The 21612-nt window shown below is 50.4% G+C and overlaps 9 protein-coding genes and 1 non-coding gene across 10 annotated transcripts; 6 read left to right on the top strand and 4 right to left on the bottom strand.

The window, feature by feature from the left end:
* Nucleotides 1-523: 523 nt before the first annotated feature.
* BO94DRAFT_575142 (ferric reductase family protein) lies at nucleotides 524-3231 on the top strand (the record flags this gene model as incomplete). Its single annotated transcript, XM_025615059.1, has 6 exons — nucleotides 524-1147; nucleotides 1198-1580; nucleotides 1631-1863; nucleotides 1911-1963; nucleotides 2012-2133; nucleotides 2181-3231. The coding sequence occupies 6 exons, from the start codon at nucleotides 524-526 to the stop codon at nucleotides 3199-3201; spliced, it is 2436 nt and encodes an 811-aa protein (XP_025467902.1). The 3' UTR covers nucleotides 3202-3231.
* A 1371-nt stretch (nucleotides 3232-4602) lies between these two features.
* BO94DRAFT_t163 lies at nucleotides 4603-4684 on the top strand. The gene has a single exon. It is a non-coding gene; the product is annotated as a tRNA-Ser (tRNA).
* A 454-nt stretch (nucleotides 4685-5138) lies between these two features.
* Nucleotides 5139-6417, top strand: BO94DRAFT_585575 (cinnamoyl-CoA reductase; the record flags this gene model as incomplete). Its single annotated transcript, XM_025615700.1, has 5 exons — nucleotides 5139-5411; nucleotides 5463-5640; nucleotides 5701-5873; nucleotides 5948-6047; nucleotides 6131-6417. The coding sequence occupies 5 exons, from the start codon at nucleotides 5139-5141 to the stop codon at nucleotides 6415-6417; spliced, it is 1011 nt and encodes a 336-aa protein (XP_025467901.1).
* A 371-nt stretch (nucleotides 6418-6788) lies between these two features.
* On the bottom strand, nucleotides 6789-8947 carry BO94DRAFT_516614 (Zn(II)2Cys6 transcription factor; the record flags this gene model as incomplete). The annotated part of the gene is made up of 6 exons (XM_025609968.1): nucleotides 6789-7547; nucleotides 7610-7753; nucleotides 7802-8011; nucleotides 8056-8462; nucleotides 8517-8838; nucleotides 8885-8947. The coding sequence occupies 6 exons, from the start codon at nucleotides 8945-8947 to the stop codon at nucleotides 6789-6791; spliced, it is 1905 nt and encodes a 634-aa protein (XP_025467900.1).
* Nucleotides 8948-9201: 254 nt separating this feature from the next.
* BO94DRAFT_535115 (RidA family protein) lies at nucleotides 9202-9721 on the top strand. The gene has a single exon (XM_025611704.1). The coding sequence runs from the start codon at nucleotides 9238-9240 to the stop codon at nucleotides 9673-9675; it is 438 nt and encodes a 145-aa protein (XP_025467899.1). The 5' UTR covers nucleotides 9202-9237; the 3' UTR covers nucleotides 9676-9721.
* Nucleotides 9722-10081: 360 nt separating this feature from the next.
* On the bottom strand, nucleotides 10082-11451 carry BO94DRAFT_556538 (GroES-like protein; the record flags this gene model as incomplete). The annotated part of the gene is made up of 4 exons (XM_025613871.1): nucleotides 10082-10334; nucleotides 10390-11120; nucleotides 11170-11360; nucleotides 11409-11451. The coding sequence occupies 4 exons, from the start codon at nucleotides 11449-11451 to the stop codon at nucleotides 10082-10084; spliced, it is 1218 nt and encodes a 405-aa protein (XP_025467898.1).
* A 574-nt stretch (nucleotides 11452-12025) lies between these two features.
* BO94DRAFT_596014 (glucose transporter) lies at nucleotides 12026-13938 on the top strand (the record flags this gene model as incomplete). Its single annotated transcript, XM_025616240.1, has 7 exons — nucleotides 12026-12099; nucleotides 12155-12349; nucleotides 12413-12552; nucleotides 12615-12759; nucleotides 12806-13411; nucleotides 13481-13719; nucleotides 13783-13938. Exons 1-7 carry the CDS (start codon nucleotides 12051-12053, stop codon nucleotides 13936-13938), a joined length of 1530 nt encoding a protein of 509 aa, XP_025467897.1. The 5' UTR covers nucleotides 12026-12050.
* Nucleotides 13939-14180: 242 nt separating this feature from the next.
* Nucleotides 14181-15695, bottom strand: BO94DRAFT_565922 (uncharacterized protein; the record flags this gene model as incomplete). Its single annotated transcript, XM_025614521.1, has 4 exons — nucleotides 15409-15695; nucleotides 15235-15339; nucleotides 14958-15182; nucleotides 14181-14885 (listed from the first exon to the last, which is right to left on the bottom strand). Exons 1-4 carry the CDS (start codon nucleotides 15640-15642, stop codon nucleotides 14181-14183), a joined length of 1269 nt encoding a protein of 422 aa, XP_025467896.1. The 5' UTR covers nucleotides 15643-15695.
* A 1298-nt stretch (nucleotides 15696-16993) lies between these two features.
* BO94DRAFT_596004 (arylamine N-acetyltransferase family protein) lies at nucleotides 16994-18290 on the bottom strand. The gene is made up of 2 exons (XM_025616239.1): nucleotides 17783-18290; nucleotides 16994-17678 (listed from the first exon to the last, which is right to left on the bottom strand). The coding sequence occupies exons 1-2, from the start codon at nucleotides 18217-18219 to the stop codon at nucleotides 17129-17131; spliced, it is 987 nt and encodes a 328-aa protein (XP_025467895.1). The 5' UTR covers nucleotides 18220-18290; the 3' UTR covers nucleotides 16994-17128.
* A 947-nt stretch (nucleotides 18291-19237) lies between these two features.
* BO94DRAFT_596000 (amino acid transporter) lies at nucleotides 19238-21380 on the top strand (the record flags this gene model as incomplete). Its single annotated transcript, XM_025616238.1, has 8 exons — nucleotides 19238-19345; nucleotides 19392-19462; nucleotides 19510-19623; nucleotides 19671-20131; nucleotides 20182-20205; nucleotides 20258-20583; nucleotides 20655-21101; nucleotides 21324-21380. 8 exons carry the CDS (start codon nucleotides 19238-19240, stop codon nucleotides 21378-21380), a joined length of 1608 nt encoding a protein of 535 aa, XP_025467894.1.
* Nucleotides 21381-21612: the final 232 nt, after the last annotated feature.

Here is a 21612-nt window from a genome sequence, read left to right as displayed (position 1 = left end):
TGGTGGCCTCCTGCCAGTGGAGACCAGCCCTGGTGGCCAAGCAATTGTTGTCAGTTATATGGCCCTTCCTCGACTGGTGGATCTTATCAGATTCAGGCTACCTCGGGGATACTGGTCTTGGCAGCCCACATACGGGGGGGCTCCGACGGTGGCCATGGTTAGTGAGAATTAGGCATACGTATACTGATGGGTCGTCATTTCGATTTATCAATCTCTTCATCTGATAGTGAGTACCATACAGTTTGATGGTTCGCTGATGGATACTAACCGACTAGTAAATATGGGGTTGACTACATGAGCGGCCTCCGAGGTCCGGAATAGTGCAGGAGGTATGACCGGAAGAAAACTTGCCAACGAAAAGTCTGATGGAGGCGAGTCTGTGGGCTCGGATATTTGCAATCAAGTGACAAGAATGGGTCCATCTAGGACCGCATGATAGTGGAAGGCAAAGTCTGGTCAAGCATATATACCGGGCTTGTTGCTTCAGTTGAATAGTCAGGTTCTTAAGTCCATTCACCTCACAATGCGAACCCAAGCTGCTATCCTGCTTGGACTGAGCTGGGTTGTGACCCCAGTCGTCGCGGGGGGCTTCTCATTCTCGGCTCCTAATCTTCCAGATTATTGCTTCTACGCTATCTATGAATCTCTTGGCTCTTACACATGGGAGGGCGAAACCACGACGTCTTCTAGCTCGAGCAGCTCTGGACACGGCTCTTCGTCTAGCAGCTCTGGACATGGTTCCAGTGATTCTTCTTCCACCATCACTGCCAGCAGTGCTTCCAGCAGTGGTTTCAAGGTTACATCCCATGGCAGACGATCAATGAGACAGAAACGTGGACACCATGGATCAAGCTCGACGGGATTATGCACAAGCACAGTGGGCGTCATGTCCGCATATGTTAGCGCCAAATCATGGTGCACCAAGGAACAATTCAACACTGCAATTCCAACCTACTGGGACAGTCTTTGTGAGGATGCAAGTGCAACTCTGATCAGCCTTACGGGGATTGAAGCCAACGCTACCGATGAGTATATTGCCTCGTTGTCCTTCATCGACCCGGAAACGAACAGTACCACTACAACTGGAACCATCTCCACCCCGGTCCTACTCAGCCATTCATATTACAAGCGAGCATACAAGTCATACGTGAGTCTACTTTCTTGGTAATTGGTGATGGGATTACTAACCTTCACCAGGTGACTCACGACTATGCCTTAGTCAAAGATAAACGGATGGGTTGGGGCATCATGGGGTATTGGGGCGGTGTCCTATTCCTTGGAATGGTCTCCAAAGCCTGGAAGATGGCCCGGGCCAGCATGAGTCTTTCCCACGGTAGGGATACTGAAAAGCACAGCGCATCTGGCTGCAGATCATTCGGACCTATTGCTGCCGCGGCACACTTTGTGCGCACCTACTTTGTTATTCCCGCCAGCTTCGCTCCTTTTCTGTCGAATCATCAGCAGCTCTTCCTTTATCACACGATTCCCAAGCGACTAGATACCCTGATTGTCTTTGGCTTCTATGCTATTTCTATTATTCTGGCATGCGTCAACTATGAGAGTTTCACGGGTAACATCCAGTACGTGGAGATACTCATGGCTTTGTTACAATATGACTAACTGATTCTAGGACACCGAGTGTCTTCCAGCAGAATTGGCAATACTCCTCAGACCGGACTGGGGTTCTTTCCTATGCTTGCCTGCCCTTCCTGTGGCTGTTTTCTGGACGAAACAACATCTTTCTCTGGGCAACCGACTTTAGCCTGCAATCGTTCAACATTTTCCACCGTCATACGGCATGGGTCTGCACGCTTCTTGCAGTGGTTCATTCGATTAACTACTCGGTGGTTTTTGCAATTTACGGTAGGTATACTATCTCAGTATCTATGAACTATGCTGAGAATACGCAGATGGCAGATACTGGAATGCATGGAAACAAGAGTATTGGTACATGGGTGTCGTGGTATGTCAAATCCAGATATGCCTTATGGTTGAAAATTGACAAGTCCAGGCCACGATCGTCATGGTTTTCATGCTGGTCCAATCAGCAACCTACCTTCGTCAGAAGTCTTATGAAATCTTCATCATCATCCACTTCCTCTTTTCTATCTTGACTATCTACGCCTTATTCATGTACGGCCCCTCTCCACTTTCAGACATCAAAGCTAACATAATACCAGGCACACCAGCTTCGACGGAAAGACCTACACCCCCTACCTCTGGCCCCTGGTAGCCATTTGGCTCTTCGACCGTGGCCTCCGCTACGTGCGAATGGTCTACTGCAACATGCACGTGCGGTTCGGAAAGGGCTTCCTCTCCACGCCCCTCTCCACCGTCACCTACAGCTCAGAAAGCGACCTGGTCCGGGTGGAGATGTACCCTGCCGCGCAGTCTTTGACACCCGCCCCAGGTCAACACTACTACCTCTACCAACCCTACACTCTCCGCGGTTGGGAAAACCACCCCTTCACCCTGGGATGCTACGAGAACCCCGACTCCAAGGAATACGAGACGAAGCTGATCTTCTACATCCGACCCTACGACGGCTGGACGAAACGTCTCCGCAACCAATGCCAGAAAGCCGGCGGTGAAATCCGCACCAAGCTTCTCCTCGAAGGTCCCTACGGCCACCAAGCCCCTCTCCACACCTTCGACAACATCCTCATGATCATGGGCGGAACGGGAATTGCCGCCGCCGTGCCCTACATCATAGACCACATCTCGCGGGTCTCGGCCGGAAAGACCAAAACTACCCGTATCCATCTCATCTGGACGGGTCGTCAGAAGAAGATCTTCGATGAGGTCTGCTGCCGGGATCTATCTACGGCTCTGGAACACAGCGACATCATCACGACGCTCTTCTGCACGGACAAATCCGCTGTCGGAAACGGGATTGGCTCTGAGGCTACCACTCCCACAAAGGAGAAGGAGGCGGAGGTCGACGCTGCCGCTCTCCAGGATAAGGCAAGTGGATCTGTTCGTTCCGTCGAGGACTTGAATGTTGAGCTACGCTACGGACGGCCATCTATCAACTCCACCGTTAGCACTGCTGCCCAAGAAGCGCATGCTAGCTCCGCCCGGTTGGCGGTTATTACTTGTGGACCGGCCAAGATGGCGGATGAGTGTCGGTCTGCGGTGTATGATGTCATGAAGGGTGGGTTTAAGGATGTTGAGTACTTTGAGGAGGCATTTGGATGGTGAGCTGTAGTGTGGCGATGAGGGATAGAGGGGATTGGGATTGAATTGGTTATGTTGATATGAGTATATGTAATTGCGTTGGCAGAGTAACTGCAGATAATGAAAAGTTAATTTAGTTGTGAATGTGCATTCATTCTTTAATATTCAATTTACGTATAGAGGCATCATTTCATGAAGCATCTCCTAATCCATACTCCAGACATAACATAACCACCCACCAGAGACAGGTATAACCCCTCCCCAACACCCAAATAACTCTCAATCTACCACACACACTTTAATCAATTCTCAACTACGAACCAGTGATAAATACTACCAAAAATACCCCCGTACCATCCCAAACCCTAACACTCTAACAGTCATCTCCTCTTGGCAGTTAGCACATCCAACCCCTCGGCCCAAACTACCGCTCCAGGCAACGGGACCTTGGCAAGAAAGGAACCAGTGGATCTTCGCAAACCCGTACCCAAATCGACCTAAACCTTAAGACATGAAATGAAAATCTCTGGGCCGACCCGCAGGTGCAGAAATCGATCTGTGGGGCTACTTGGAGTGGGGAGGTCGCAAGGTGGTACCGTTTTTGGTTTAGTTCGTTTCTCCATGGGTTATAGAACTACGGTTGGATGTATCTACCAGTAGAGATTTTTGGGCCGTGATGGTGACGATGAGTTAATTATGGATGTCGGGTATTGGGCTTTGTATGCCTGATTTTACTGGAGAGTGTAGGTACTAGGCAGGGCTTGATCAGATTGCAGAATTTGTTGCGGCTTGGCTGGTGGGGGCTTGGCGCGGAAACGAATGGAGATTGGGCGGAGGGGGGGTGGTTTTATATTTTTCGGCATTTTCTTTGAGGGAGGTTGAGTGATGCTATATGGTGTTGGTTATGGTATCTTGTCATTGGGGGTTTGCTTTACTTTGTAGGGGACATACTCTGTAGATAAATGAGATTGGGAACCGCCGGAGGCATGGTCATGGTGCTCTTATCGCTATTCACTACAGGTATGTAGAGAGGGAGCCATGTAGGTATTTGTTGGACTAATGCAATGTAGGGCATTTTACGGGGATTTTAATATTTTTGCATATGGGTATTTTAATGGTGGATCAAAGGATCATGTTGACCATCTTGTATGTATGTATCTTGGATCAAAATCCCAGAGTTCGGTAAGTAACTAGTCTTTGCCGTGCTGATTAAGGATCATAATCTTCAGATAAAACATCGATTTATTGATCGAATACGTTTGAATGCAGTTAAAAGAGTTGATTTATTACGGAACCATTTGAATCTCCAGAATGAGTTTTTACTTCTCACTAAATCCGATCATTGCAAGTGGGCATCAGTTGATATTTACTTCGCTGCATTTTCTAGCCTGATAAGACACAAAGTAGAGCATTAACCAATAATAAGACGATATGGCCGAGCGGTCTAAGGCGATAGACTAGAAATCTATTCTCTTCGGAGGCGTCGGTTCAAATCCGACTGTCGTCGTTTTTTGCTCCATAATTTTTTTTTCCTTTCTATTGGAGAATTATGGACGATTGGTTAGATAATCCTTTTCAATTTATTGAATTGTCCTCAGATTGATCTCGAGACAACTGAATGTCGATTGTGAACTGGTGGCAGGCTGGGTGGGGGACGGAGGAGATATATATTTGCAGACCCTACTCCTCCGCTAAGATCAGCCCTAGGCAATGAATCATAATGCGATAAGATTGACTCTTCGAGACGATCTTTACTCCTTCTTTTTGATTACAAACTAACATAAATGTAAGAAGAGTGTCCTTGGATCACTCTTTACAATCCATCCCATGACAAACCCGATTACCAAGCCTTATACCTCGGGAATTAACTCGACCCCGAGCACTCCACTATTTATATCATACATCAAGGCGTACAAAACTATTTCACCCAAGTCATTAAAAAGATCCCAATATCATAAAACATGTTGCCTCTCCTCAACAATCCCTCCCTCTCAACCGGATCCCGCATCCTCGTCACCGGCGCCAACGGCTACATAGCCTCGCATATCATCGACCTCCTCCTCGAACTCGGCTACAACGTGCGAGGCACAATCCGAAGCCCAAAACCCTGGCTCGATGAATTCTTCCACAGTCGACACAGCACCACCCATTATGAAAGCGTTACTCTATCTAATCTGAACGACGCCACTACCTTGGATGAAATCATGCGCGACGTCTCAGGTGTCATTCATGTAGTATGTTACCATCCCCATACGGTAAACGGTTTATACTGAGCATATCTCCAGGCCTCGGACGTGTCATTAAGTCCTGATACAAGCGTCATAGATAAGACAATCAAATCTACGCAACTTCTTCTCCAATGTGCAGCCAAACACAGTTCAATTCGAAGAGTTGTTCTAACATCTTCATCGACCGCTGCATTATTACCACAGCCGAATAAACCAGGAATTAGAGTTACTCATGGTCAGATCTACATCCCAACCACACCCCCCCACCCAACGATACATCTAACTAGAAATCCAGAAACATACAACGACCTCGCCGTCTCCCTCGCCTACTCCCCCACCACCCCGCCCGCCCAAAAACCCTTCCTCGTGTACGCGGCATCCAAAACCGAAGGTGAACGCCACGCCTGGAACTGGGTAAGGGAAAATGACCCCGGGTTTGTATTCAACACAGTCCTCCCGGGCACCAATGTAAGCAATCCAATTTAATAGACCCAGCGGGTAGTAAAAATGATGGCTAATTGAACTGATATCCGGCGACTTAGTTCGGAAAGATCCTCCACCCGCACATCCCCGGCTCAACGATGAGTTTTATTCGTGGATTGCAGGCGGGGAATGATTTTGCTGTGAGGGCTATTCCGCCGCGTTAGTTTTCACCTTCCCTCTTTCCCCTCTATCATTTGGAGAATATCCTAAAGGAGAGCTAACGGATATACAATATGTATTAGAATGGTTCATCAACGTCCAAGACACAGCAAGATTACATATCACTGCGCTGTTGGATCGCAGTGTAACCTCGGAGCGGATATTCGGATTTGCGAGGCCGTTTAATTGGACTGATGTGTTGGATGTGCTTCGTGAGTCGGGGGTCAAGGATGGGGTGTTGCCGGCTGTTCCGGAGAATGAAGCTAGGGATTTGGGTGAGGTGGTTCCTTCGAGGAGGGCGGAGGAGTTGTTGGTTAGGTCTTGGGGGAGAGAGGGGTGGGTGGGGTTGGAAGAGAGTGTTCTTAGTTAGGGAGTGCTTGGATCTTGTGTTGAAGGGGATGTATGTGGAGTGATTTTGGGGTTATATATCGGTATTATGAGAGTGGTGTGGAGATGCTCACAGTTTTCGAGGGACAAGTGGAGTTATTGGTGGGAGAATGTAATGTGTGCTAAGAACAGAGAAGTAATGCTATACTTCGAGCGAGATATACTGTTGGGATCCCCGATGGGCTCCCACGCCGGTAGGCAACATAGGGTCACGTGACACTCCTCCCTACACCGCTAGTTAGTCCATATAGATGGCCTACGAGGCCCCTAGCTAGATCATCATCCATCTCATTCTACACGGTTGAATCGCCTTAGTAGCCACTCCAACATATACTCATAAAGAAGTGGCAAAAATTAATCATGATCCATATGATACTCCATCGCATGCTCAGTCGATGGGAACCAGTTACCAGGATTTCCCATCTCAACCGATGACAAAAACCGTTCCATCCAATTGACAAAATCCATATCCTCAAGATCTGATCCTATGAAGGGCTGGTTTTGATCGATGTCCTGACTTTCAAGCTCACTGTTGTCATGACATTCATCTTCATGGCTAACTGCCCCCTCATTTACAGCAGATCCGGTGTAATGTGTCCTTTTAAGGATACGCTGTAATCCACGACAATAATTCTGAGCTGGCATCCATGAATCGGATAGCTCTTTCAAGGTCAGAATGCAAGACTCGACTAGCTGTAAACTAGGACCATAGGACTTCTTTCCACCATCCCGCACCTGTAATAGCACAAGTGCCGCGGACAAAGTGCAATGAGTCGCTGTAACAGGGCTTCGACGAAAGCTGCCAAAGATTTCGCGGTACTTGTTGCCAAGGAGGCAGATGTCGCGTGCGGCTTCCATGCATAAATTTATCTGTATGATCAGAGATGGGTCCCCGGCGCGGTGTGGAGGGTTCGATGTTGGAGATAGGAATGGTTTAGCTAGGAGGATGATCGACGTGTGATAGACCATGTGGAGGATGTAGATATGAGCAAGGCTGTCTCCCTTTTGCAGATCGTTGGCAGTCAGGCCCACTGGGAGGTCATACTTCCAGGTTTTGAGCTCGAGGAGGCAGGATTCGAAGAATGCTTGTCTTCGGATCCCTGGCGGTAGTCTCTTTGGTGCGTACCTTTGGAGGTTAGTTGTCTATTCTCTGACATGTACCTTAAGGTTTGCACCCACAAATTCACTAGGATCTTTTCCAAAATTTGACATTGGGTACAGAGGGCATAGTGTAGGGCTCCCAACGAGGTCCGGCGGGGTGAATCTCGAATAGTTACTGATGAAAATGTCGATGGAAGGCTGACCAGTGTTTGAAAGTCCTGGCACATGTAAGACATACGTAGTTGATATGAAGAGGGTCTACTTACGAGCATGGTGCAGACTCGACCGGTATAACTTGCCCAGAGTTTGTCGGTGCAGTAAAGAGCCCAATAGATCTGACGGCGAAGGTTCACCTCCTCCGCTGGAAGTTGAGGTGAACGGACTAGGTTGGAATGGTCGAGATTCAATCCCATATCGAGTGCCAAACGAATGGCCATGCCGTGGCGGAGCCAACCCTTGGCATCAAACCCGGTTGCCTGTTGGAGTTAGAGTAAGCATGAAACTGTTATTGCCCACTTACTACATAACACATGGCCATGATGGCCAGTGACTGAATGGTGGTGATGCTGGGTGACTTGAGGTCAAAATGTAGCAGCACCTCGGCGACCTCCAAGTACAATTGACCGGCTGTATTTGGGTCTTCAGGACAGGATCGCACCTCTTCTCGGTCCGAATATCGAGACCCGATGGCAAAAATGCAGTTCAGAAGCAGTGGACTGCAATACCTTCCGCCGGTTTGCCAGCTCTGGCGAAACAATGCCTCATCCACAACCTGGAACCATGGTTGCTCCCATTCGAAATATAGATCGACCAGGTGATTCATCAGCTCCACGGGTATCTCGGTTTCTTGGTCCCTTGCTTGGTGATAGAGAGCAGAGAGATGTCGGGCTGCAGCATCCGACGAGATGGGTCCAGCATCCGTTGTTCCTATCCCAAGAAAATTATTGTTGGTCCAGGGAGACTGTCAGAAGTTTGACATACCGCTGGATTGAAGCTCCAATCGCCCGCTACTGGCTCCAAAGTATCGTGCCTCCCCATCGCCGCCGAAATTCAACGAGCCGTCACACTCCGTGGCTATCTCATCTGCAACGAAAGACGTTGTTCCTCGGGCTCTCAATTGGGCAACAGAAGCATCCAAGTCAATTGAGTGCAATAACAACACCTGTTCCAGGAGCTTGATTCGACTCTGGAGAAGAGCAACAAGAGACTTGGGGGCAGTTCCCCGGTGATTGGCCCCGACGGTGTACCTGCATTCGACGGAGCGACTAACACATCGCGCGCATGAGGGTCGTTCTCCATCGCACTAGTGGCAGTCAGAAAAGGCATGTAAGAAGACTGGATTGGTTTACCTTGGCCCGACGTCGGCGGCATTCCTGACATGCCTGAAAGGCGTATTTCGCTCGGGTCGACATGATCGATCTTCGCCTGAACGGATACTCTTTGCCAAATTCCTATCATCGTGTTTGAGGAGACGTTGGATTCAACGTGCATGTCCACTACGTATATGCTGTGAGGCGATGACACATCGATATCGATAGGAATTTACATTCCGCCCGGTGGGTCCAACGCCACCCGCGATTGGCCAATCCATGGCCCTCAAGTCTATATAAACCCAACCCAGCGACGTCTTCAGCGAAGAGTTCTCACCACCAACACAAATACCTCTCCTTCATTATGTCCCACCTCAAGTTCTACGCCTACGATGGCGCCGGCAAGCAGAAACAGCGCGACTTTTCGTACAGCCAGGCCGTGCGCGTGGGGGATCGGATCGAATGTGCAGGCCAAGGTAGAGACCACCATCCTTCCCTCCGCTCATGACATTAACTCAGGGAATACAGGTGGCTGGGATCCCGAGACGGGCGAGTTCGAAAAGGAAATCAACGCCCAGATTGATCTCGCGTTTGCCAATGTGGAGCGCTGCTTGAAGGATACCGGGGGCAAGGGCTGGTCACAGGTCTACCGCGTCAACTCGTACCACGTCCCCATCAACAACGAGGCATTGGCAGCCATGGTCCGGAACTTTAGGAAGTACATGCCTGACCACCAGCCCATCTGGACTTGTGTTGGTGTGACCCGGCTGGGAGAGGATGACATGCGGGTGGAAATTGAAGTCGTTGCTCATGATCCGACTGAGGCTTGAGTTTTTGGGATATTCTTTGAAAAAGGTTCAATTAGGAGTTTTAGTGCATCTTTGTAATGTAACCTACCTTCGCAAACGGCATGTTGCCCTAGATATTCTAAGCTTCCAATAACCACGCAGAGAGAAGTAGCATGTGCGAACCGTCTCCAACATTCGCTACCAGTCAATGTAAGTCGACATCAGAAATGACGAGATATTCATGGCCATAGGATTACATCATATGGGATGACAAATTGAAAACATTATAGCCGGATTGTAGTCCATCGACCGGCAAGATGAGCATACCCTGGATCGATACCCAGACATCTCATACGTTAATATATACAGCGAGGCAACATATACTACAAAGTGACCATTCAGCCAAAATATGCGCACAATAAGACGACCGCTCAACCAAAAACACGCTTCAGGAACCTACAAGCCCATTAATCATCGCCACCACCTTCCCCACAGTCCGACAATCCACCAAATTCTGCATCCAAACCGGGATCTCCTCCATCCCAATCTTCGTAATCTTCGGCTTTATCCACCCAGATCGGATATATTCCATCACCTGCAGCACCTCCTGCTGCCCTCCCATCAAATTACCAGTCACGAACAAGTTACGTTCAACGATCGCGTGTAATGGAATTTGCAGCATATTGAGGCCTTTGGGAACCCTGCGACATATTTATCAGTATATCTCATGCAGGGGATGGACAATCGAATGCATACCCCACACAAACAATCCTCCCTCCATCACAGACATATTCCTCTAAGTGTTGGAAAGCAGCGAACGAGCTACTTGTCACAACGACTGCCTCGGCCATACGCGAGAGACCCTGACCACCGCGTAGCTTCTCGCATGATTCCAGTAATCGAGCATGAAGTTCCTCCCATGTATTATCATCAGTCGTATCGGCGGCGCTCAGAAGAATATCAGCGTAATCGTCCTTGTTCTCTGCCAGTGCTTCAATCTTTGATTGAAAGTCAATCCCAATCACCCGTGACTTTAGGACATGTTTCGCAATAGCCCCAGTGAGATGTCCAATAGCCCCAGCTATCCCCACGACTATAACCACATCACCGGGGTTTAGGTTCGCGGCGCGTAAAGAAGTCAAGGCTGTTGATCCGGAGCAGAGTGCCGAGGTGTAGAGGGCCCAGTCCATATCATCACCTAGTAAGGGTTCAGGGATAGGAATCAGACAGTTCGTGGGAACGGTGACGTATTGTTGGAAAGTGCCGGGGATTTGTTTCGGGATGTTCATCTGTGAGGGGCAGGACGTGACCAAGCCACGGAGACAGTATGTGCAATGACCACATGACGATCCGAGATAACGAAGTCCGTATACACGGCCGACTAGAGCCGGGTAGTGAGACTTGACGACGTGGCCGATGCCTTCGTGGCCTGCTATGTGGTTGTGTTTGGGGTAGCCGGGAAGGGGACCGATGGAGAAAGATGCATCCTAAGATTTGCATAAGCCAAGATTGAAGGCAGGGAAGCGATTGACTTACACTCCGACAAATACCCGAATAGAGGATCCGAACCAGAACCTCTCCTAAGCCAGGGTCTTGGACAGGTATTGCGTTAAGCTCCTGATTAAGGGTGCTTTTCATCTGAGGCGTGATGATGGCTTTCTGCGTCGCTGGTACAGGGGCATTGCGCATTTGCCACAGCCCGGTTCCAAGAGATACAGCATGAGGTACTGAGTGACGCGAGTCAGTGCCATTAGTCTTTATCTTGTGGATGACACATTGCACCGTATCGTCATCAAGACGATTGATAATGGGCTTCATGATGTTGTAATGCGGTCTGAGAGCACTGATGTCAGGAAAAAAGTTACTTATCAAAGTAGCGATTCATACATGTAGGAGTGAATGGCCCTATAGGAACCCAACCATATAGGTCTGCTGGATTAGGGTGCGGAAAATACATTCCTCAGCCGGGCTCCACCGTGGGAACTGCCAACACTATCCCACAGGAATGTGAATTCCGCCACATGGCCAGATGAAGGAGCTGGCCGCCTTTCAGTCCTGCTATAGATAGATCCATTCCAGAGCACTTGCATGAACGTCATGTACAGTGTATTCAATCTATCACAAAGTCATCCTCAGTATCCCATCATCCTCCCTGGTAGACAAAGACTGTTCCAGCCGGGCTTGGCAATGGCTATCGATAAGGTTTGTTCGATATCAAAGTAATACTCAAGATAAGCTCAATCGATAAGAACACGGGACGGAATGTAAAGTCCGTGATAGAGAAACGCCACCGCCACTACAATGGGAAGTGGTTAAGGAGGAGTCATATCTCGAACCACGTGGTATAAGATCCCACAGATCAGTGGCAGGCTGGTCCTGCTTGCAGCTGCAACAGTCCAGCTCCACCTCCCTACAACATGATTTCTGGCCGTCAATTCATCATCTATGGCATGCTCTTCGCCTCTGGTGCGTGTTCAGCCACAGACCATAGCTGATTCCCCGCTAACTTTGTAACTACCAGGCACCCTAATCGGATACGACTCAGGTTATCTCAACGGCGTATTAGGATCATCCGACTTTGTCCGACGCTATGGAATCCAAGACTCGGCAGATGGGACATGGTACTTGACACCGCGCACCCGATCCCTTTTTACCTCTCTTCTGGTAGTGGGGACATTATTGGGAACCATCACAGCCAACTTTCTCGGAGATTGGGGTACGTCTCGATCCCATCCATCCAATCCAATCCTTGCCTCATATCCACTGACATGATCAACAGTCGGACGAAAAGGCAGTCTCCTTGTAGCTGCCATCGCCTATGCAACTGGAGTGTGTATTCAAGCTGCCGGTGTACCAGTCGGTGCCTTTGTCGTCGGTCGTATACTACTGGGTATAGGACTAGGAATCATATCTGTGGTGGTGAGTCCACACGAATCCCCGTAATCATCCCCAGAAACAACTAACCTCGGAATATGACATAGTCCCCAATGTACCTAGTCGAATGTTCAAGTTCCAGCACACGAGGCCGCCTAGTAGCCTTATACGCACTCCTCCTGACTTCAGGAAACGTCCTCGCCTGCGGAATCAGTTACGGTACGAACCATTTCAAAGGCGCAGAAAGCTGGCGTAAGTACCCCACCCCCACCAGCACCACCAACCCTAACCAACAAAGGCATAACAATCGCATTCCAACTCCTCCTCGCCCTGAACGTATTCCTCGGCGCGATCCTAGCCCCGGAATCCCCTGTCCTCCTCATGAAACGAAACAACCCCAACAAGGCCCGGCAATCCCTCTCCATCCTGCAAAACATCCCCATCGACTCATCAGACCTCTCCTCATCCATCGAAGAAATCACCCACTGGCTCAATGAACAAAAATCCCACGGAACCGTCCACCTACTCGAATGCTTCCAAGGCCCTAACCTCCGTCGCCAATTACTCGGAATCGGCATGGCCATTCTAACAATCGCCACCGGAATCACCTTCTGGTTCGGCTACGGAACCACATTCTTCATGGAGGCAGGAATCGGCAATTCATACATGATATCCCTAATCCTCGCCCTCGTTAATGCCATCTTCACCGCTCCATCCGCATACCTAGTCGAACGACTCGGTCGACGAACATGTCTCCTCTGGGGAGGATCAGTAATGGCCATCGCCCAACTTATCCCCGCTATAATCCATTCCGTCGCTCCGGGGAGTCGCTCAGATCATAACGCCTTGGTTGCTGGAGCTGTGATTTTCATCGCCGCTTATGCTACGACTTGGGGGACGATAGGTATGCCGTTACAAACCCAAATCCCCATCCCCACACCCTCCCCCGGATCCACATCTAATAACCTCCCAGGCTGGGTAACAATGACAGAACCCTACTCGCAACGTCTCCGACTCCACCAATCAACCATCACCATGATAATCTACTGGATTTCCACCTGGCTGATTGCCTTCGTGACACCGTATCTCGTTGACGCTACGGCCGCGGATCTAAGTATCAAGGTGTGTTATTTGTGGTTTGGGATGGTGGTTGTTTCGTTGGTTTGGGCGTTTCTCTATGTGCCTGAGTTGTCGGGGCTTTCGGTGGAGGAGGTGAGTTTTATCCATCCCTATATTGGTATTGAAGTGTGGTCTGACTTGGTTTGTACTTTGTAGGTGGATATGCTTTTTGAGTTGAGGATTCCGGCGTGGAGGTCGGTTCAGTGGGCGGAATCGTTAAGGGTGGTGGAGGTGGGGGAGGAGGTGGGGATTGAGCAAGGAGGATCTGGTGGTGGGGTTGATGTTGTTTTTATGAAGGAGGTTATGAAATAGGGTTTGGATATGATGTATAGAGATAATGCTTTTCGTTCAATGATGATGACTTTTTCCAAGTTGATGTCGTTTGGAATTCTTGATCCTGGTAGGGTAGCAATGCCCTAATATAGTCTTGAACCATCAAACGGATCAATCGATATTAGGGTATACTCCAATCTACAGACAGGATTATATCTATTATCGAAATCCAACAAATGAAATTAGTCATAATCTACATAACTTCTATCCCAACAGAATGATCACCCCAAAGAATGATCCCCCCTCCCCACACTCAGCTCCGACCCCTCCGCCTCATCAATCGACCCCGCCTTGGGATCAACATATTCACATCTAACACTCCACTGATCCGTCCTCTGGATGGCCATCGCAGAGTTCCTATTATTTAATGGCTCCCCAGGTGCCGTTACGGCAAATGCAGCTGCCGAACTACCCAATCCCTCTATCTCATCCTCCATAAACCGTGACCGGGTGGCGGACTCCTTGACACCCTTGGACATACTTGTCAATGCGTATGTGTTGCCGTAGGAGTTACTGTTGCTACCTCCGCCGATGCGCTTGTGTAGTGAGATATTGAGCATGCCGCTGTCAAAGGCGTCGAGGAAGGGCTTCAGGCATGGAATGCAGGCGGTCATGAGACTGACGCAGAGGACGCATTCGGTTGTGATGATGGTGGCGAAGGCGGCGTTGGTTACATCGGGGGATGGAGGGGCGTGACGAATGTAGACGAGGCGGATGATGGTGGTGATTACTACGCTGGGAGATGTGAGTAGGGTTGAGACGAAGAGAGTGGGGTTGACGTACAAGATACGGATGCAGAATGCGACCACGACGGTGGCTTTCTTTCCGACGACAACTTGGACGGGCTTCACGATGTAGATTGGTAGGATGCAAATTACCAAGTCGGTGATGATGTCAACGGGGGAGATGGCGGCCCAGAAGATGAACTATGGTAAATGTGTTAGCTGATGGTGCATGGTTTCCTGTGGTGATAGGGATTGATAGATGAGGCAACTCACCATGTCGATGCAATGCCGATTGGTGGTATCCCATGGCCTAGGCACCCCGCATTTGAATGCCAGAGCAAAAAACACTGGCACCGTCCAGATGCCAACTAGCATCGATGACCAGCAGGTTATTTTTTTGTGCCATTTGTTGACAGTCAGCTTGTTTAAGAGGTGCAGGACTGAAACTTTGGCGAGACTTAGAGCCAGGACGTAGAACAGATCTGCCGCGTAAAGAGCCTGGAGTATTATGACATCAGCGAATGCAGATGATCGACCTTGATGAACCCACCCTTTCCAGTATGTGTGTTTGTTTGTCGCTCAAAGCTGATTGTCGTTTTCCCAGACCGTGCCTAGTCCCAACAAGAATGGATATACATTGCGCAACGGCGAAGACCTGCATCCTTAAACTTGTGTTAATGTATCAACGGGATGCACATTTCATGGAGGCGGCAAGAAGGTATACCAGGGATAGAGAACAAATACCATCATCCCAGTGCAGCGAGCGGAGCATGTATAGGCGAAAGGCGAGTCGTATCAACACGGCCAGTATCATCATCACCATCAGGTACAAGGTCGCTATGGCGATTTCATCCACATGGCCTGGCCGAGGCTGCGAGGCTGGATAGCTGGCACGTATGTCGATCGTCCGCGTATGAAGGGTGTGAAAGAGGTCAGAGACCCGTAGAGGCAGATCCATGATGAGAACTGGTAAGAGGATCACGCATGGAAGAAAGATGGGAGGTGGAGGCCGGTGTGTCAATGGTGGTTTGGCGATAGAGAGCGCCCTATGCCGGGGAGAAGATGGTATGCACACTATGCGGGTGGTGCAGGGCTTGCTGTCAATTCCAGTCGGCGCCTCCAACTATCTCCCGGTTATCTCATTTCCGAGCAATAGCACGTGGCCGTTCAGGGGAGGCTGCAATCATGATCGTATATTCCAGAATGTCAGGGCAGATTCCTGATGAATAGCCAACTGCACTGAGGACAGCTGCAAATGGGATACCAGGGGTATACCCTCTGGTGACAGGGATTATGACCCCTGCTTAGCCTGGCGGGTGAGATTTTAAAGTTAATTTGGTATAGACGAGGCCGGCAGTCAGCTGCGACGATGCCCCGGGAAAATTTCGGCGGATGTTGTCGGCGCAGCAGATAATACAAGACTGAACTTACATGGCTGCAGCCTAATCGATTTCCACTGGTTCCTGGAGGATTGGCCAGCGGACTATGCCTGCCACTGACCAGGTTTCACAGAGTGATTCTAACGAACAAGCCAAATTTGACATAAGCGATCCTCCAGCATCGACGATCGATGGAAGGATTCATGGTAAGATCCCATCAACGACCCCTGAAGTCGTTCATGTTCCACTCGATACCATCCCGATCATTGCCGGGCATGATGCTGTGTAGTATGCAAAGCTACCTTTTTTGTCGGTGCGCATGCTGCACGGATTCAATCGTCACTGAGAGCAAACCTCGTAGTGCAGCAAAGATCTAAACAATTCATGTTGTCTCCGTGGGAGAGGAAATAGCCAGGTGGGCACAAGTGGGCACAAGTGGGCACACGGCGCAGCTTAGGGCGAAATCTAGATCGGAACCAGCTCCGTGTGGGTCAATCTTTGGATCCTTGGCGCAAAATGGAAGGAGCGAAGCTAGAGGTCATCTTAGCTCTCCTTGGAAAGGTCGTTGGCGAAAATTACATTGGACCACCTGTGGCTTGTGAGGCTTGCAATCAATGGCCATTTTGATAAGAGTCACTGGCACGGGATGGCTCATCACCGATCATCGCCGAGTCATAGGGAGTCATTTTGTTCAAAATCGAGGGGAGCCAAGGATGAGCTAGCAAAGCCAAGCGAGCTAAGAATGCTAAGAAAGCCAAGACCGCTAAGACAGCTAAGAATCCTTGGGCGCGACAGGGTTCATCCCGCGCCACGTCAGACGGCCGATACAAGCCCTATGAATGGCCACTTGCAACGCGGGTGCAACACCGTTCCCCGCCGGTCCGGACCTTGAAATGAACGGCTGGAACGCGCTTGATTAAACCCCGTTATCGAATATTTCCGCCGCCAATCAAAAAGACAGGATCCTTGATTTGATTCACATGCTAATAACTCCTTATCAGTGCGTTGCGATTCCTCCAGCGGTCTCCGTTCGGATTTCTTTCCCCTTTCCCCGTCCAGTCAATTTTAGAGGATCTCCGAGATCGTACGGCGAATCCCTCCTCTGTCTGCCCCTGAGAGGCGGATCTTGAAAAGCTTTTCCAACGCCAGTACCCGCTCCTCTTCGGCCGTGAATTTCTCGAGAACCTCGGATGTCGCTCCCAAGCGCCGTTTCAGCGTATCGTTGAATAAGGTCAGGTCGCCCACGAGCTTCTCCCCCTCCTCGTCGAGCAACATCCGCACACACAAAACGTTGAAAGTGAAGAAGCTCTCCCGGCTGGTGCTCATGTAGTAATTGATGATGGTGAAATCCTCGGGGAGAAACTCCATCTCGGTGAAGCAATAAGCCGGAGTCCATGCTCCGTCGCCATTGCGGATCTCATACTGCCAGATGGATTGGCCCTTGCTGGTGTGTTGGGAGATGGGCCCATACACCAGCCGGCCGGATTGCTCGCCTACATTATGGAACTCGTAGCCCTGGATGAGTGGCACGGGCTGGTGTGGCCCGTTCGAGCCAAATCCAACGTCTATGAGGTACTTTTGCTCGCCAATGGTGATGAGATTGACCATGTGGTTCCTGTTATGCGGCTAGTCAGCAAGGAAGCAGCTAGATCCAACGGCATATATTCCATGCGACCGGCGGAAAGTGAATGGAGAAGCACAGGAACTAGGTGATCGTACCATCCGTCGTACTTGGGCCCTTTCCAATTCTTCGACGCCGATATGGGCTGGGAGGCTTCGTTGACGCGCCCCCCAACCGCAGTCACCTTGTACCCTAAGCTCCTCAAGACGGTCCCAAAGAGTCCGCTATTCTCCATGCAGTAGCCCCCTCGTTCGGAATTAGAGTCCACAATCTTCTCGAATAGGCTTTGCGGGTCAATGGAGATGCCCCGGTGAGCCGAGTAATGAAGGTTGAGATTTTCGAATGGGACACCTGCCACCTGGTACCGTTGCAGGACTTTCAGGAAATTCAACGCTGTCTGGCCATCGATAGTAGCCCCTTCCTGGATCACCGGCGATTCCCGATACTTATGAGGGAGACCAATGCGATCGAAGTAGCGTCTGAGCTGCTCTGGCGAGTAGGTGGGCCGCCGCGACCAATCAATGGTGGAACCCATGTTGATGTCTACAACCAGGATGGGAAAGTAACCCAAGGACTGAGACCGTTTCGACCTTGAAACGGGCTGAGAGGACTGGACGCAGGTTTAATGCGAAGGGGCGTGGCTTGATTGTCGCCTGTGAATTTTCCGGCGCATGGGCAAATGCCCTAAATACATCCAGGGCCTTGTATCTCTCGCAGACAGCTGCCCCGCTGAAGCAAGGCTTCGCCTGACCCAATATCCGTCGTAAGTCATGCGGGAGATGCGCCGTCTTGCAGCTATACAGGGATCTGGATAGGCCGACGCTAGGCTGGAGCTAAGGGCAAGCCATGGCGTTGGCCAGACCGACTACACTAAGTATTCGTCGACCGCACTATGTCTTAGTGCTGACAAGGTCCTCCTAGTACCTATTCTGAGGTCCTCGCATGGAAGTCAGAATCAACCCCAAACAAATTGGCAGGGATCCTCAGTCGCAGACCGTGATCTAGCACCTCGGGCAATTCCATGCAAGCCGGATCATGCCGATATCTTGACTACCTCAGCTCACCCCTGTCCAACCTAATGCATTTAGAGAGAACCTAAAAGGGGAGACTGCAGTAGCGTACGCTGTGCTGCAGGTAGCACCATGTCGCGAGGACTTGCAGATGCAATCTCTCGGCTCGTTTGCCAGCTGTTATGCAGCCGAATCCGGCTCATGCACCGGCAGCTGGTTAATTTCCTGCTGCTCCAACTTAGCACAGATATGCCCGATTCAGGGGCACCAGGCATAGTCCAATTTCATAACTAGACTGGCCGGATGCTAGTCAGGCAAGAAATGACCTTCCTGATCGGGGTATCCCCGTATCTTCGCGTCCGGGAATAACCCCGGCGAATTTCTAGCAAACCTGCAGTAGCTGCTAGTTCCCCTCCGTTGCTCGAGCCTTGAATACAGTCCTTCCCCTCACTATCTTCAACTTTTCCTTTTTTCTTTATATCTCTCTTGGTGTTTGTTTCCCGAGGACTTTCCTTTGTCGTCTTGATCCTAACAAACGCCAACATGGCTTTCAAAAATGGAGAGCTGGCAGTCCAGGAGCTGGGCCCCCAAGGATACAAGGATCGCGATGATGCGGACATGGCCAAGTATGGCAGGAAGCAGACCTTCGAGGTGAGTTTGGCGTGAACCCAGCAGCTTTTATGACTAACGAAAGCAGAGAAACTGGGGTTTCCTGTCCATGCTGGGCTTTACGACCACCATGATGGCTACCTGGGAGGCCGTTCTTACGTACGTCAGCGCTGATTCTGTCTCCGGTTCGAACTGACCATACGCAGAGCCAACCCGGCCGCAATGGCTGATGGAGGACAGGCGACCCTTGTCTACGGTTTCATCTTCTGCTGGATTGGTGCTCTCTTGACCGCCGCCTCGCTAGCCGAGATGGCGTCGATGTACGTGATCCGCATTTTGCATAAGAGCCATCACTAAGCAGACACAGGGCTCCCACATCCGCTGGTCAATACCACTGGGTTTCCATGCTCGCACCAAAGGGCCAAGCCGTCTTTCTCAGCTGGGTCACCGGATGGCTGGACCTGATCGGATGGTGGGCCAACACGGCGTCTGGTGTCTACTTCGCCTCCACAGTCCTGCAGGGTCTTCTGGTGCTGAACTACGATGGCTACGATTTCCACCGCTGGCATGGAACCCTCATCATGTTTGCAGCACTGGTGATTTGCGTGCTGGTCAACTCTTTCGGAGCCAGGATTCTGCCCAAACTTGAAGGACTGATCCTCATCCTCCACACGGCCGGATTCCTGGCCATCCTCATCCCCCTCGTCTACCTTGCTCCCCACCATAACGCCGAGTTCGTGTTTGCCACATTCACAAATACCTCGGGATGGAAAAGTGCCGGCCTCACCTGGCTCATCGGGCTAATGGGCACAAACCTTCCTTTCATCGGTATGCCACCCGTCCTCTAACGGTAACCCTAACTAACCCAACATCCTCAGGTTACGACGGCCCCTGCCACATGGGTAAGCAGGATATACCATCCACCCTCTAGTGATACCAACTAACCCCCCACAGCCGAAGAAGTCGTCAACGCCTCCGTCATCGTGCCCTGGTGCATGCTCGCGACCATCATGCTAAACGGCTGTCTCGGTTTCGCCATGGTCCTAGCCTTCCTCTTCTGCGTCGGTGATCTCGACGCCGCCCTCGACAGCAAGACAGGCTACGACTTCATCGAAGTATTCTTCAACGCCACCAAATCCCACGCCGGAACCTCAGTCATGACCTCCATCGTCATCGCCCTGACTGTGTGCGCCTCATTCGGCTTCCTAGCCTCTTCCTCCCGTCTGACCTGGGCCCTTGCAAAAGACAAGGGCATCCCCTTTGCCGACTTCCTCTCCCACGTACCCCCCCCCCCCCCCCCCCATCCCCATCCCCATCCCCTCCACAAACCAACAAACTAAACCATCAACAGATCAGCACCGCAACCTCCGGCTCCGCGCTCCCCCTCCGCGCCATCGCCCTCTGCGCCATAATAACCGCCTGCACATGCATCATCAACATCGGCTCCAGCGCCGCCTTCAACGCCATGATCTCCCTCACGACCGCAGGTCTCTTCTCCTCATACGAAATCGCCATCGTGCTCATCCTAATCAAGAAGATCAAAAACGAAGCCATCCCCTACGGACCATGGAAAATGGGCCGTCTGCTGGGAATGACCATCAACATGGGGTCGATTATCTTCCTCACTATTACGATATTCTTCTCGTTCTTTCCGTCGGATTTACCCGTCACGCCGACGAATATGAATTGGTCGGCTGTGGTGTTTGTGGGTGAGCTTTTGCTTGGGTTGGGGTGGTATTTTGTGAGGGGAAGATGGATTTATAATGGGCCGGTTATGGATGTTGTTGTTGCTGGGGAGGTGGGGATTGGATTGGGGGTTGGGGTGGGGATGGGGGAGGAAGATGATGGGCAGTTGGATTGATTTGTTTTTTTTTTCTTTTGGCGGAGGAACTACTAGTGTTGGTGTTGGGTTTTGGGGTGGGATGGGGTGAGGTGGTTGTATATAGTATGGAATTTAATAGATGGGATACATATTGTTGCTTGCCTGCCTGCTTTAGTAGGTTACTAATTTGCCTGGTAGAGGATCATGCGGAGGATGAGCAAAGAGGGTACTATAATGCTTGATCTGATTTCTTGAGCGGATAAACTTGGGATGTATATGGAGGAAATGGTAGGGGGGGAGGAAGGTATATCTCTGAATTAGTACCCACTTAGGCCAAAGGGCAGGCCCCAAGCCAGATGTTCTCTAATTGGATGAAAATGGCAGGATAGATCTCAGGGTGTTGTGAAATAGATGCGAGGTGTTTTTCGAAGGCACAACTTCACTCTGTATGGCATCATCGGGATGGATTCATCTAGTTATGTCATTA

Source organism: Aspergillus sclerotioniger (assembly GCF_003184525.1).
Source record: "Aspergillus sclerotioniger CBS 115572 chromosome Unknown BO94scaffold_13, whole genome shotgun sequence".
Taxonomy (NCBI): domain Eukaryota; kingdom Fungi; phylum Ascomycota; class Eurotiomycetes; order Eurotiales; family Aspergillaceae; genus Aspergillus; species Aspergillus sclerotioniger.
The sequence above is the reverse complement of the archived record's forward strand: the minus strand, read 5'-3'. Positions and strand labels throughout refer to the sequence as shown.